At 35.2% G+C, this 17,462-nt stretch overlaps 1 protein-coding gene across 1 annotated transcript in view; it reads left to right on the top strand.

Moving 5' to 3' along the window:
• The window catches only part of LOC120637390 (rhophilin-2-A), a 132,833-nt gene that overhangs the window by 99,316 nt on the left and 16,055 nt on the right, over positions 1-17,462 (top strand). Inside the window, exons 4-5 of the mRNA XM_039909255.1 lie at positions 1,558-1,685; positions 14,832-14,985. Of these exons, the coding sequence (XP_039765189.1) occupies positions 1,558-1,685; positions 14,832-14,985 (282 nt within the window). The remainder of the gene's footprint in view (positions 1-1,557; positions 1,686-14,831; positions 14,986-17,462) is intronic.

The raw sequence follows: 17,462 nt of genomic DNA, 5'->3' as shown, positions 1-17,462 counted from the left end.
AATATTAATTTTGATTATATACCTGCAAATCCTTTTTTAAATTATTCAAATTGAACCTGACATGCAAAAAGCAAGAAAAATGCAGCGAGCCGCCCGGCCGCAAATAACATAGTTTGGAAAACTGGACCTGGTAGGTAGCGCTTTTCGTTTCTAGGTTATTTAAGATATTAAAACCTCTAATTACCGATTCGGTGTAGATGAAGTTGCGCGGGTCAGCTAGTACTATTAATAAAATAAAAGGAGAAGATTCTAGATACAAATTTGAAGCGACTAATACACTACTGATTAGTAAGAAGCTGTTACTGACTCGGAGATGCCTTGTAACTTAAATCCACACCGAAGGTCAAAGGTCAGAAACCCCGCGAAGAGGTGGTCACGGTTCGTTGAGTAAACTTCTTTTGTTTTTGTAACAATAGATAGCTACCCACAGCCAGCGGTCTTTGGAAAACGGAAATGAATCATTGTGAGCGTTTACCATTTACACTTCAGAAACGCGTTAAAATTTTCCGATTTTGTTGAGTTTCGATTTGTAATTCTATCCAACAGGTAAATTAAAACCGAAATAATACTCCATGATACTTATCTGTGAAAACGAAAACCTTATACTTTTTCACTAAACCACTGCCACAGTTTTTACTTAACGAAATCAGATACAGCCCTAACATCACAATGTAAAATTAAAATCATGTGACTCCTGCCACTTGAGATACGCGTAGGTACAATACTATGAACGTGTCGGTCTTTTATCTTCAATAGGGTTGTCATAAACACTCAGAACCTTTTGAATTAGTTTGTATGGACAAATTAATATACTTCTTTTGATTTAATATTTTTACAGGGTGATTTCTTATGAAATATACTTATGCACCCGTCAATAGTATTCCGTTATTCGGTTACACGTTGTATTTGACACAGCTTGGTTGGTTTATAAGATATAACATGACGTTTCCCCTTATCCTTCAACATTATTCACGTTCACGTTCTACTCCGTCGACGGCCGTTTGGCGCAGTTTGCAGCGACCCTGCTTTCTGAGTCCAAGGCCGTGGGTTCGTTTCCCACAAATGGAAAATGAGCATGAATGTTTTTCAGTGTCTGGGTGTTTAAATGTATATTCTAAGTATTTATGTATATTATATATAAAAAATGTTCATCAGTCATCTTAGTACCCATAACACAAGTTACGCTTAAATTGGGGCTAGATGGCGATGTGTGTATTGTCGTAGCATATTTATTTATTTATTATTTATTTACTCTTATATGTATTCTATTTGTATAATGTAAAATCAATCACTGATTGTCTGCGTACGTTCTCATGTACTGATTTTAAGAATTCCTTTTCCGAAAGGTTAAATCGGGAACCTATTATTAATACTCCTTTATATACTCCTATACTTTTTTATATAATTTCAGATTTTTTGTACGTGCTTTAAGTTTTAATTTTACCTACATAAAAATAAGTTTCAAACACTATTCAGTGTCAGTCAGTGTCACATTATTTAATGTCGGTTGTTTTGTATATTTTTAATTTATAACGTTGGATATTTTATCTGTTCCAGGCCACGACGAATAGGAAGCTGCGCGAGACCGTCGCCCTGGAGCTGAGCTTCGTGAACTCGAACCTGCAGCTTCTGAAGGAGCAACTCTCCGAGCTCAACTCCTCGGTGGAACTCTATCAGAACGACAGGTAAATTTTTCCTTCGTGCATCATCATCATCCGAAGCCTTTTCGGACTCAAAAGCGGGTTGTTTTACTTGTTGACAATCCAAGTTGAATTGCACCTCAAGTCCCAACAGCACCGAAGACTGCTGTTAACCCTTTGTTTGTTCTTTCGACTTTGTAACGTCGAATGTTCTGAAGAATTGTTTGCATTAAAACCTATCAACTTGCCTTTTGTCTTTTAATGCCGTAGAGACAAATTCCGTCCTCACGATCTGAATGCTTCTCGAAACACCAGATCATTCTTACAGCATACTTGCAAGTTTTTTTTTTCTCTTTATTTGACTATGTCGCTCTGTTAGTTATGTACATATATTTATTCTCTTAATCTAAAATATATTCTAAATAATTTGTATATCAGTTTTGATTCTGATGGAAACGCTAAAAAACTAATTAAATCTACTGTACTTAAATTACGACGGCCGATTGGCGCAGTGGGCAGCGACTCTGCTTTCTGTGTCCAAGGCCGTAGGTTCCATTCCCACAACTGGACAATTTTTGTGTGATGAACATGAATGTTTTTAGTGGCTGGGTGATTTTGGACCTGCCAATACACAAGTTTAAAGAATTTGTTAAAACACACTTATTACAGCGAGGTTACTATACAATTGATGAATTTTTTAATGACAAGGTTGCTTGGAAGCTTCCGGCTCCGCTTTCAGCTCTCACAAGATAGAAAAATGAATGTTAAAATGCAAAATGTAAATTGTTGATGTTGGAAAAGAGCAACTGCTGAGTTTCTTGCCGGCTTCTTCTCTGTAGAATCTGCCTTCCGAACCGGTGGTAGAATCACTACAAACAGACAGACTTGACGTTTCAAAAGTGCTTATATTAGGCCTACTTGAAATAAATGAATTTTGAATTTTGAATTTTGAATTTATATACTCGTATTATACGTATGAATGAATAAATACACTTTTATTACACCACATAAACATATAGAAAAATTATAATAACTGATGAATAATTTTATGTATATTATTCAAATTATACATCAGTTATCTTTAATACCCACAAGCTACGTTTACTTTGGAACTAGATGGCGATGTGTGCATTGTCGTAGTATTTATTTATTTAATATTTATAGTATTTAAAATGTGTGCATTCTGCTGAAAGCAGAGCTTATCCTTTGTTGACTTGAACGCTTTATTTAAGCAAGGGCCCCCTTGAAACAAGACACGGTATTGCCATTTTTAGGACGTTTTGCGGATCCAAATACCAGGAGTGTAGAAATGGGCAGAAATCTCTCATGTTCATTAGTGGCTCATTCTTAAGCTGATTTTTATCAAAGCGTCTCAGATTTGAATCAAATGTGAAGAAGAATGTGTTAAATGCTTCTTATATTCGAGCTAAATAATCGCAGCAGAAGAGAAGGGGCACGACTTATCAGCACTTTTGATCGCATATTAGGCAAAAAATTGATCTTTGAGCTTGTGTGTTTAAAAATGTGTGCACTCTGACGTAAAAACGTGCACTCGAACTGGAAGCAGCACTCTTTGGCTTTTCTGATACATATCCTTTGTTGGCTGGAGCGCTTTGTTTGAGCAAGAGTCCCCCTTGAACAAGACACGGGAATGCCGTTTTTGGATCGTTTTGCTAATCGGAATACCAGGTGTGTAGAAATGGGAAGAGATTGCTCATGTGGTAGATTTATTTTTAACAAATATAAGTGCGGATTGGTACGCTTCACACACTTTGGGCGTGGAGTGTTCTTCAATATTAAATTACTTGAAATGTAAGTGCATTTAAAGTAGTCCAAAAGGTTAAGAGGTGCGTAATGAGGATCGCTTTTACTGCTGTTTTGTCTGACACTTGTGCCATAATTAGGTTACCCTGAACAGGCAATGTGAAGCGGTTATAGGCCGGTGGGTATTAAGTTATAAAAATATCACTTGCTTCAACGGTGAAGGAAAACATCGCGAGGAAAACCTGCATGCTGAGTTCTCTATAATGCTGAAAAGGTGTGTGGAGTCCACCAGTCCGCACTGGGCCAGCGTGGTGGACTACAGCTTTAATACCTTCTTATTTTGGGAGGAGACCCATGCCCTATGGTGGGCCGGTAATGGGTGGATATATGTGTTATCATAGTTATATATCTGAAGTTTTCTGCTTTTAACCGCAACATAGCCCCGTGCCGCATAACCACGGGGCGCTTAAGTACAGCAACTAACAGCTACTATTACGACCAATTACGCGCCGTTAACTTTTTGCCCCCTTTCAGTTTATTGCGTGCGTTTACGTAAATTACCTTTTCTGGATTGTTAATTGTCAGGTGTGAATAACATTTATTTTATTTAGCCTGGACGACTTTTTAATCCGGAGTATAAGCTATAAATGCACCAAATTGCACTCAAATAAATTCAGTAGGTTTTGCGTGATGCGCGCAAAAATCAACACTCATACAGACAAACAGGCAATAATTTCAAAAATTGCAATCTTTCGTTGCGTATTTCTAAAGTCTCCCAGTTATGTTTTTTCAAAAATCTTTAATGCACAGACAGAGCTAGTCTACGATTTTATTAACTGTATAGAATAGATAGATATATATATATACTATAATAGATGGGAGATTATTTCACAATTTGCAAGTACACTGAAGAAATGATATGGTGTTGCGAGAAGCAGGATAATACCAGGCATCCAGATCGTGATGAAATTAAATAATAAATAAATAAACAACGAAAATACACTCATCGCCATCTAACCACAAAGTAAACGTAGCTTGTGTTATGGGTACTAAGATAACTGATGATATAATACACATAAATACTTATTGTATACAGATAAACACCCAGACACTGAAAAACATTCATGTTCATCACACACACATTTTCCAGTTATGGGAATTGAACCCACGGCCTTGAACTCAGAATGCAGAAGGGTCGCTGCCCACTGCGCCAGTCAGCCGTCAACGTCACAGTCCACGCTACGCTCGCCCTTCGTCTGTCCACCTCGTTACTTGTACGAGAAACTTATCATAATCTTTATGCGAAAAAAGGCGCGAGGTTAGAGGCACATTATTTACTGTCAGAGACTTTTCTGTGAAACCAAAAACTTTGAGTAAGGATAGTTATATAGTTTTCGTCGACATAGTTTTTACTGTTATAAATCCTAAGGCCTATCACAGGCAGTTATGAACCGTTCATACATATATGTTTACATAATTGTAAGGGGATGGTGATAACTTCGTTCGCCAACTTAAACTTAAAGCTACGAGGGTTCCAAACGCGCCCTGGTCTAAGAGGCCACAACAAACTTAGCCTTGTCACACAACTTAGCCTGCCAACTTACTCCTGTCACTGTGTTAGGTACGCGTCGCGTAGCGTAGGTACTATGCACGTGTCGGTCTTTTAATTTCAATAGGGTTGTCAATGTGAACACTTAGAATGGTTTGAATTAGTTTGTATAGAAAAATAAATATGCTTCTTTTGATTTAATTTTTGAAGTTGTACTTCTTTTGGTGTGTTAGGGAAAATATATGAGAGTGAATTTAAATGATGCGCGTGCTAAAAACATATAAAGAAAGCCATGGTATTCAGATATTCACTATAATACCCACAATGTTCAGGATGGCACTTAGATCTTTCATTAATTAACAGTATTATTGAAGCTAAATACCTAGTTTCTTATATTAAAGTATTCATTTTATAAAAGACATCATTAAAGCCCACCAACCTGCTTTAGAGCAGTGTTGTGGGTCTGTACTCTATAAACCTGACTTCCCAAGGAGTGAAATAAAACAACTGGACTGACTCTAATACTGTATATTAAGCTTCTCTATAATTCATATTACTTGTTACCTTCAAATGACTCTACTACCAGTTCGGAATGCTGTCTTCGGCAGAGAAGACCACTGGCAAGAAACTCTACCGTTGCTCTTTTATTCAATCAATTAAAACAACTTATAAACACAATTACAACATCATCATTACAACGTCATATGTAATAACGCTAAGCCCTTTGATACAAGACATATTTTAAGACAGGTCAAACATAACTACTATTATCACTTATAACATCAGGACTTTTGGAACAAGTTGTTTGTATAGAGCAACCTCTGCTACATAAACTGTCGGTATAAAGTTGATCTAGGGCTCCATATATGATACCTAAATAAACCAAGGGATGAGATATACTTATCTGATGCAACATCAGGTACAACCATAGTACCAACAACTTTTAACGACTCCATCACCAGTACATACGACTTGTTTCGCCACAACAATATTTCGTTAAGTGTATCGTTTCCATTATAAATCATCTCAACCCAATTTGTAACGTTCTATCCACAATACTTTACTTAATCTCTTTTTTTCAATTCATTACTTTAAATCCGTCCTAACTTTTTCTTTGCCGCCAATCTATATTGTCAAACTCGCGTCTCCCGCCATAGATCCTATACTTTTATTTGACAGTCTACTAAAGTCCATTATTCTATTTTCAATACATTATCAATGAGTATACAAACTATGATTTGTTGATATATTTAATATAATCATCGGGTTTATCATAGATAAAGTGCTGTAATTCCCTATTTCCTAACACGGCCATTCTGACAAGTACTTCGTTCTCGAAGTACATAGGGTTATTCTTTTTAGGTATATGCTTTGTATCATAAGTCTTTAGGTTCAAAGAACATGCTTATAAGTACATCATCTTATGTACACCTCTATAAAATTAGTTCAAATGGTATATAAGCATAAAAAATCATCAAATCAGTTACATTCTGTATACACTTTTATCAATAAACTGTAAACAATATTCTATCAAAAGATAGGCATAATCAAAACATTTTATAATTAACACTCTCACCGCCACGTGGACTGCTGGCCGCCCACGTAAATTTGAGTGTAACGAGCCAATATTGTTTTTTAAATTTTAACTGGCAAGCCACGTGGGCGGCCGGCATACCAAAATTAGCGCGCCAAATTTGCTGTTATATTTACTTGTCATAACTTGTCAAAAAGTTATAAGGCACGCCACCCGTGTAATTAGGTCAGTTGACCGCGCGCCGCCCACCTAGCCTGCGGAGAAAGACTTTTGGCGCGCATTTTTGCAATGTCGGATTTTAGTGACTCTGATTCGGACTATCAACCGCCGCCATTATGGGATGGATCTAATTCGACTAGCAGCGACTCGTGTTTATCTCAAGACGATGTTTCACTTCTGCACGAAAGCACACCAGTGCCCCCGGAGCCACCGCGACCTGACTGGCATCAACCTAACGGATCGCGACAAAAGAGGTTTCCATTGGATATACAACCAGGTATTAATATTTCTAACAATTGTAACAGGGAACTTGATATTTTTCGATTATTTTTAAACCAAGATATTATGGATCTTATGGTGCAAATGACCAATTGTTATGCTAATAAGGTAAAAATACTTAAAGTTGTCACACGCAACATGAGACTTGCCAAATGGACAGACTGTACTGAAGAAGAAATTTTAAAATTCTTGGGCCTGCTGATTTTTATGGGACTCAATAAATTACCTAAAATTAGCGACTACTGGAGCAATAAAAAACTGTATAAAAACGAAATAGCTCGCCAAGCTATGAGTAGAAACCGATTCGAGCTGTTATTGAGATGTTGGCATTTTGAAGACAGTTTTTTCCATGCATCAAATACAGACCGTCTTATAAAGATAAGACGTTTGGTGCAGTTACTCACAGCCACATTTCGAAATGCCAAAACACCTGGAGAATATATCACTGTGGACGAGACCATGGTAGCTTTCAGAGGGCGTATAAAATTTATGCAGTACATTCCTGGCAAAAGACACAAGTATGGGATCAAACTTTTTAAAGTCTGTGATGATGACGGTTATACGTACGACCTTATCGTTTACGAAGGTAAAAACTCAAGCGGGCAAACCAATACACCTACGAATTTAGTAATGAAACTATGTCAACCTTACCTAGGGGTAGGCAGGAGTGTGGTGACGGATAATTATTATACCAGCGTCGACTTAGCGCAACAATTATTGCAAAACGATACGCATCTGATTGGTACATTACGCAGAAACAGGAAAGGATTGCCGAAAAAAGTTGTTCAAGAAAAATTGAACAAAGGTGAAATGATCGCTTTAGAAAACAATGACGGTATTCTTATACTCAAATGGAAGGACAAGCGTGATGTTTTAGCTTTGTCGACAAAACACTCTGTTGGTTTTGTTACTGTTACGAGCAAAAGGAACCGTAACAAGAAAGTTATGAAACCTACCCTGATTGCTGATTATAACAAACACAAATGCTCCATAGATTTATCAGATCAAATGGCAAGCTATGCCAAGCCTGCCAGAAGAAGTATCCGTTGGTTCCAGAAGCTAGCCATAGAACTGTTATTTTCGACTGCTGTCACAAACGCTTTTATAATTTACAAAACTCATAAGCAGCTTAGTAGCAAGAAGTACACCATAACGGATTTCAGAGAGAATCTCTGCTTGCAGATGTTGGGAATCACTTCCAGTTCGAACTCAGTGGGTAGTTTGCCAAGGCGGCAAATACAACATAAATTCAGTAAATCAACACTTACTGATCATAGAGGAAGACTTATTCGGCGACGATGCATCCATTGTTATAAAAAAAACAGAGATGCTGGACTATCAGCTAAAGAAGCCAGAGATCAAACAAAAAAGGTAAATACAGTGTGCCTGGAATGCCCAACTAAACCTAGTGTTTGTGGACAATGTTACGCAGAAATCCACATCCAAATTAATCCTTAGTTTTTTTATTACGTATTTTGATTTTTATAACTGTGATTTTGACTGCTTTGGATTAATAAATAATAAATAATATTTTTCTAATACTAGTTTTACTCATTCAATTTTTATCCTTATATTACTTTAAATATAGTCCAATTTTCATCAATTTTTTTTTCACGGGTAGCGTTTTAACTGAACTAATCAATGAAGTCATCTTTGAATATTTATCTAGCAAGCCAAGCTCTATAAAATAATATGAATTTGTGGGATCACAGCGGACCCCACGGCCTGCTGATAAAGTCAACGACGTATCCCGCCGATAGCCCACATGGCATGCTACACAAGTTATTTAAAATCGGACGTGGCGATAGGTGGAAGAAATCGCATGGTAGGCGTGCCGCCCACAGGGCTTGCTGCGCTAGAAAAACCTTAAATAAGTATGGCGGTGAGAGTGTTAAAGTGACCAAAAAAAATTTTTCATTAAAATTCCAAACCATTTAACATATTACAACAATATAATACTTCTAATAAAGTAAAATGATTAATTTTCAACAATGTAAATCAAAAATACTCATTTTCATTTTTCTTGTACATTTTAACATGTACAATCACAATCCAAATATTTCCATCTCAATATAAATCTCAAACAATTTATCCTTTTGCCTCTAGTCCAACTTTATCAAAATATCCACACAGGTAATTGTATTTCCCATCAATTCTGTCATTAACATTGTTAGTCTCATTTAGTCACAGATGCAATCAGTACCGTCTAATAGTCAAACCAATATATACCAAAACACCAACACCCACTGGTGATATCAACAACATGATCACTCTCAAGTGATATCAATAACATCATCACCCACTGGTGATATCAACAACATCATCACTCTCAAGTGATATCAATAACATCATCACCCACTGGTGATATCAACATCATCACTCTCAAGTGATATCAATAACATCATCACCCACTGGTGATATCAACAACATCATCACCCACTTGTGATATTCATATTTTTTCCACTGTCCAAGTCAAGTAATATATAAGATAAATATAAATAAATTAATATAAAAACGCTAAGATGGAATTATTTCTATTATGGAGGGTTTACCTCTTTTTTTTTTTATCATATCATCATAAAAGCCAAGGTTTATGTTTAATTGTTATTTCTATTATTTCAATCTAAACATCCATTAAACCACCTGTTTAACAGAATCATTTATCATGCAAGGACTCTTAAAATTTCACATAAAATTTGATAATTTAAACAACTGTAAACCTAAGTATAATCTAATTATTTATAATGCAACTAATATATTTTCCTTTGCAGCAGCAACATTAATTTAGTTTAATATTGTATTTTATTTATATCATTTTTAAAAACTTCTCTCAACATCATACTGAAAGATCACTGACCTAACCTAACCCACAACATTTAAGCTGACTCCTAATTCTTTTCTTCACACAACCCAACATAGAAACTAAACTATTTCATTTAGCTATTCAGTAGTAATTTTCCCTATATGTATTGTTCTGACACATAATCATATTCTATTCTATTCTACCAAGAAATTTTGATTTTTTTTTTTTGTTTTGTTTTGTTTTTTGTGTATTATTTTATATGTTCTGAATAATTTACACAATCTCTCCTATCTCGGCTTTCCTGACAAGTACTTCGATCTCGAAGTACATAGAATAGTTCCTAAATAAAAGTCAACAGCTTGGCTAACCTGACTAGTTGCTCAATATAAACTTGAAATCTTGTATGTAATAAATAAGAATTAAAAGAAAAATCTATTACACATTCCGTTCGGCTAACCTGACCAGTTAATTTATTTTAGCCTGGACAGACTAATAAAATAAAAGTTAACACAAATTCCATTTGGTTAACCTGACTAGTTAAATAAAACTTGAAATTTTAAATTTATCAAACTTATCACATATTCTGTTTGGCCAACTTGACTAGTTGCTCAATTTAAACTTGAAATCTTGTATGTAATAAATAAGAATCATAGGAAAAATATATCACACATTCCGTTCGGCTAACCTGACCAGTTTATGTATTTTAACCTTGACAGACTAATAAAATAAAGCTTAACACAAATTCCATTTGTCTAACCAGACTAGTTAAATAAAACTTGATAATTCAAATTTATCAAACTTATTACACATTCTGTTTGGCCAACTTGACTCGTTGGTTATCACAAACAAACTTAAATCAAATCTATTTAGGACTTAATCATTTCAGCAAAATAAACAAAGAGCCACTAGGCCATATCAGTTTCAGGTAATAAGTACTATCTTTCAAAAGTAGAAACCACAAAAAGAAAAGATAAATAAAAATATCACATCAATTGGTTCCCCGGACCACATATACTTCAATGGATTTTACCAAGTCTGGTGCTCTGTCTCCAGAGTGTTTCTGTTTTAGCACATACCAGCTATTAGTTGAAACATCATCAAAAACATCAATCCATGTACTATATCCACATTTGCCAAGATGGTTATCCATTGGTTCTTAAACAGAATTTCACCAAGCATGGTGCTTTGTCTCCAGAGTGTTTCTGTTTTAGCACATAGCAGCAAATAGTTGAGGCATCATAAAAAACATCAAACTCTTTACTATGTCCATATTTGACGGGATGGTTCTAAAAAAAGTAAATCTGCATTAGAGAAAGGCATAAATTGGACATGAATAGGATCCCACTTCTGATGCTAAAAACATATAAAGAAAGCCATGGTATTCAGATATTCACTATAATACCCACAATGTTCAGGATGGCACTTAGATCTTTCATTAATTAACAGTATTATTGAAGCTAAATACCTAGTTTCTTATATTAAAGTATTCATTTTATAAAAGACATCATTAAAGCCCACCAACCTGCTTTAGAGCAGTGTTGTGGGTCTGTACTCTATAAACCTGACTTCCCAAGGAGTGAAATAAAACAACTGGACTGACTCTAATACTGTATATTAAGCTTCTCTATAATTCATATTACTTGTTACCTTCAAATGACTCTACTACCAGTTCGGAATGCTGTCTTCGGCAGAGAAGACCACTGGCAAGAAACTCTACCGTTGCTCTTTTATTCAATCAATTAAAACAACTTATAAACACAATTACAACATCATCATTACAACGTCATATGTAATAACGCTAAGCCCTTTGATACAAGACATATTTTAAGACAGGTCAAACATAACTACTATTATCACTTATAACATCAGGACTTTTGGAACAAGTTGTTTGTATAGAGCAACCTCTGCTACATAAACTGTCGGTATAAAGTTGATCTAGGGCTCCATATATGATACCTAAATAAACCAAGGGATGAGATATACTTATCTGATGCAACATCAGGTACAACCATAGTACCAACAACTTTTAACGACTCCATCACCAGTACATACGACTTGTTTCGCCACAACAATATTTCGTTAAGTGTATCGTTTCCATTATAAATCATCTCAACCCAATTTGTAACGTTCTATCCACAATACTTTACTTAATCTCTTTTTTTCAATTCATTACTTTAAATCCGTCCTAACTTTTTCTTTGCCGCCAATCTATATTGTCAAACTCGCGTCTCCCGCCATAGATCCTATACTTTTATTTGACAGTCTACTAAAGTCCATTATTCTATTTTCAATACATTATCAATGAGTATACAAACTATGATTTGTTGATATATTTAATATAATCATCGGGTTTATCATAGATAAAGTGCTGTAATTCCCTATTTCCTAACACGCGCACACATCGTCACGAAAAACCGACACCCTGAAATGAACTATAGTCAACAATTATGTTTTTCAATAAAAGGTTTGACACTTTACACTTTGAATTGTGATTTAATTGATTCAAAACAAAAATCTCAAATTTTAATGACGAAACTTGGTTGTCCGATAATGAGATAACTAGATAATGCGTTATAATAAAACTTTCAATGTATTAAATACCTTTGTCTATTGTTAGAGTAGTTTTTTCTACAAACGCAGAATAAGGCGAAAGATAAATTTTTTGAAAAGATTTTTATCCTGTTACATACAACAAAGAAGTAAAACGTCTATCGCGTGTACATAAGCACACACGTTTTTTTTTTATTACAGAGTATATAGTTCCTTATGAAATATACTTATTCACCCTTCATCAGTATTTCATAATTCCGTTAAATGTTGTATATATGATTGTTCAAAATTGTTTTGCCAACCTGTGTTACTATTTAGGGTTCCTATAGAACCATTCTGGGTGCATTGCGTGGTTATGTTCGCAAAAGTGTATATATATATATCTTATATCTTTAAACGAGCAATTCTTGTATATATATATAATTGGAATCTCGGAATCGGCTCCAACGATTTTCATGAAATTTAGTATACAGGGCGTTTCGGGGGCGATAAATCGATCTAGCTAGGATTAGAAAATGTCATTTTATTTGTGTTTTCCGGTAATAACCGATTTGGTGCAGACGAAGTTGCACGGGTCAGCTAGTATATATATAAACTTACATGTATATATATATATATATATGTTCAATCACATATATGTATAATCTTATTTATTTTTCTCCAAGTTTTGTGGGAAAATTAATTGATTTATACTTAATTACGATAACAAAAGCATTAAATTAAACAATTATTAAAATTGAACCGTTCGAAGGCAATTAGAAAAATATGTTAGAACGTAGACCGGTTCAGCTTCCGCTGTTTGTGCTGTTTCCCGCATTTGCTACCGCCATTTTTTAACTATTCTCCGTTATTTTTAGCCGACTTACAAAAAAGGAGGATGTTCTCAATTCGGTTGTATTTTTTTTCTGTTTGTTATATCAGCACTCTGTCATTTATAAACCAATTTGAAATATTATTTTTTGTTTGAGACGGTATACTTCCCATGTGTACTTTAGTTAAAATAATGACGGTGCATAGTCAGTACATATATGAAAATTTAATTTATGTCCATAAAAATATATCAAAATTTAAAAAGAAAATGCACTGTAACAATATAAATATTAGAAGCAAAAATAAACTCGTTGTGCAGTTTACTAGGCTACAGAAAATTGCAAATTCATTCAATGGCAATTGTATATTATGTTATAAAAAAATACCAAATGAAATCTTTGAGATGTCTCTCAATAAGTTCAAAGTTTATATAAAACGTAAGCTTACAGAAAAATCCTATTATAATATTAAGGATTATTTAAACGATAAAAAAGCTTGGGTGTGAATTGCTCTAGCTTCATAGCTTAATATAAATTTACTGGAAGATGGTAATAACAAAAAAAAAATTTACCCGGCTAATTTTATTGTGTGGCTCTTCTTATAACAGGGCGCGTTTGGAACCCTCGTAGCTTTAGATTTAAGTTGGCGAACGAAGTTATCACCATCCCGTTACAATTATGTAAACAAATATGTATGAACTCTTCATAAGTGCCTGTGATAGAGGCCTACATGAATAAAGAAATTTTGAATTTGAATTTGAATTTGTGATTCCATTTTCATCAGGTCAAGATCTGTTGAAGGGATCCTGGCATGCCAATTTGGCGTGGTACAGTTATAAATAAATAAATAAATATAAATATACTACGACAATACACACATCGCCATCTAGCCCCAAAGTAAGCGTAGCTTGTGTTATGGGTACTGAGATAGCTGATGAATATTTTTTTTATGAATATAATACACATAAATACTTATAATATACAGATAAACACCCAGACACTGAAAAACATTCATGTTCATCACACAAACACTCTCCAGTTGTGGGAATCGAACCCACGGCCTTGGACTCAGAAAGCAGGGTCGCTGCCCACTGCGCCACTCGGCCGTCAAACAGTTAAGATCAACCCTTTTTTTTTTTCTGTAACACCTATTTAGTACCTGTATCAGCAAATAAATTAAATTAAATTGAATTGAATTGAGGGAACTCTTCAAATATTATTGGGCACCTATTTGAGTATTTTTTAAAGTTACTTGAGCATTTGAGAAAAACTGATTGATGAGGACCACCAAATTGCCTTCCGGGATTGGATCTTCCACTTAAAACCATAACGCTGTCAGGGAGGTCATCAAAACTTAATTTAAACTTAACGTTTAAAAGTGTTTTATCACAGTTTGTTCATTAATTTTGTTTCTAATGCCTGAATGAATCAGATGAATAATCATTTTAAAAAAAGAAATAAAAAAAAAAGCTAATCACTATAAGTGTAGAATCACTACAAACAGACAGACTTGACGTTTCAAAAGTGCTTATATTAGGCCTACTTGAAATAAATGAATTTTGAATTGTGAATTTTGAATTTTTAAGAGTTTCTCCTCCTGCCATCCTCACTAACGTAATCTTTTAAACTATTTTATGTGTAGTTAATTTTGTAACCTCTGAAATAAAATTGCATCTCTTTCCAGCAAGGAGTGCGTGATGCCGATGATCCCGCTGGGCCTCAAGGAGACAAAGGAGGTGGATTTCCGCGAGCCCTTCAAAGACTTCATCCTCGAACACTACAGCGAGGATGCGGCCACGTACGAAGACGCCATCTCTGACTTCATGGATATGAGACAGGTGAGAATACTGTTAAAAGGTGAAAATAGTTTGGGACCACCTAACTATTTTCTGTATTTGTTTTCTTCGTCATTGATTGCCTGGATGAAATCGCTGTTTAGCGATAAGGCCGCCAAATAGTATACGATGTTTTGTTATACTTTTCTTTTTTTTATGTACTTTTTGTAGTGCTAATAAAAGTATATTCATTCAAGGGTGCATAAGTATATTTCATAAGGAAACCCTGTAAAAATTATGTTAGTTACACCATTGATTAAAAGAAAGTTGTGTTAGTTACACCATTTATAACTCAAGAACGGCTGGACCAATTTTTATGATATTTAACTTTTTCAGAACATTTGAACAGTTTTCTCTTAGACCGGAATAGGATAATAAGTATTAAAATATAACATTCATCAAAAAATGATAAGCGGAACGAAGTTCGCCGGGACATAAATGAAAAGAAGCATTAATTAAATTTTTCCATACAAACTGATTCAAAACATTCAAAGTGACAACCCTATTGAAGATAAAAGACCGACACGTGCATAGTACTTACGCTTCGAGTCGCGCGTAAAGTGAAATGATTCACTTGATTTTAATTTTGCTTGTGATGTTAGGGCTGTATCGGTTTTCTTTCAGTTAACACTATGCGAGTGGTTTACTTCAAAACTATTAGATTTTCGGTATCACAGATAAGTCTCAGAGACAGTACATAATGTACCTCTAAAGCCTGTAAATTATTATTTCGGTTTTCATTAACACGTTGTCTACTTCTACTAGCGGTCCCTTGCGACTTCGTCCGCGCACATACAAGTGGGTAAGTCTTTGAGACAGTAAATAATGTATCTACGAGTACCTCGAAAGCCTGTAAACTAATATTTCGGTTTACATATACACGTTGTAAAGCTAATTAGGAACATCACCAACCGATTCCGTCTGGGAGAGATCGGCTTTAGCGATAAGATCGCCTTTGCATACTTACATGTTTAAACTGTTTGATCTGGTGGCTTCGACCGTGGCTAGTTACCTCCCTATCGACACAGATGGGCCGTTTAGCGATTTAGCGTTCCGGTAGTACCGATTTGGTATATGGATTAACTTAACTGCCATACTTCTAATAAGTTATCCCGTTACCATCTTATACTGCATCAGCACCTACCAACAAGTAAGGTTGCAGTCAAGGGCTAACTTACAGTGCATTAAAAACGACTGCTGCGATTTTTTGCTGTATTTGTATGTATTACTTATTTATTTGACAGCCGACTGGCGCAGTGTGCAGCGACCCTGTTTTCTGTGACCATGGCCGTGGGTTCGATTCCCACAACTGGAACATGTTCGTGTGATGAAAATGAATGTTTTTTAGTGTCTAGGTGTTTATCTGTATATTATAAGTATTTTCGTGTATTATATTCATAAAAATACACATCAGTTATCTTAATACCCTTAACACAAGCTACGCTTACTTTGGAGCTAGATGGCGATGTGTGTATTGTCGTAGTATATTTATTTAAGTATATTATTATTTACATTGAATACGGTATTACAATATATGTGGATGTTATTACTTTTCCAAACAAAAGCTGCATGCATTCTCAGGCTAAATTATTCATACAAAGGCGTATCAATCCGCACTGGGCCGGCGTACTGGAGTACGACCTACTCTATTCTTATTCAAAAAGAGGAGTGCCGTCTACGATTTGATGATGAGTTAAACTCACACTACTTGTGATTGGTCCAACGCTGGTTGCAATCTGATACTTCGTTAAATACGTCCTTGACGCGGTGATACGCGGGTTAACCTTGCCTTAACTTTGGCGTTATTTTCCGCCCAATTGGATCAAATTAGTGAAATTGGATTACACATATTACGTTGCGACGCGGACGTTCTAATGCGAAATAATCTGGAAACCAATTAGTACTTCGTTTAGACAAATTACAGACCAATTATTCGGACTAGACATGTCAAGGGCGGATCCAGGGTCATTGGGCATGATCCAGTCATTGGGCATGCAGCTTTCTCACGATATTACTTCATAGACTTTAGAAGTACATTTACTGTCTCTGTGACTTATGGATATTAATCCTTTATTGTACACCACAGAAAATTATAACTATGACATAAAAATATTAAACCTATATCTAGGTTTGGACAAAAAGGCTGTCTTATCGCTAAATAGCGATATCTACAACATTTAGGTTAGGTAGTTAACATCAACATTTATAAAACAAAACGTTTATCTTTAAAAAAATATGTAAACAATCGACTTACTAGAAACGGACATAAATCAGCGGTATCAGCATATCGTCTTAAGAAATTGCACTGAAAACGAGTAGGTATAGGCTTTTATAACATGATACCGAAGGTAATATTGGCACCGGTGCGTTCTTGGGCCCCAAGAACGAACCAGTGCCCTAAGAACGCACCGGTGCCCAAGAACGCACCGGTTATAATTATCCGAGTCTACAACCCATGCATGTTTTGTACTAGTACAATT

Source organism: Pararge aegeria, chromosome 1 (assembly GCF_905163445.1).
Source record: "Pararge aegeria chromosome 1, ilParAegt1.1, whole genome shotgun sequence".
In the NCBI taxonomy this organism is placed as follows: Eukaryota; Metazoa; Arthropoda; class Insecta; order Lepidoptera; family Nymphalidae; genus Pararge; species Pararge aegeria.
Note: the sequence above shows the minus strand (reverse complement) of the source record. Positions and strands in the feature narration are given on the sequence as shown.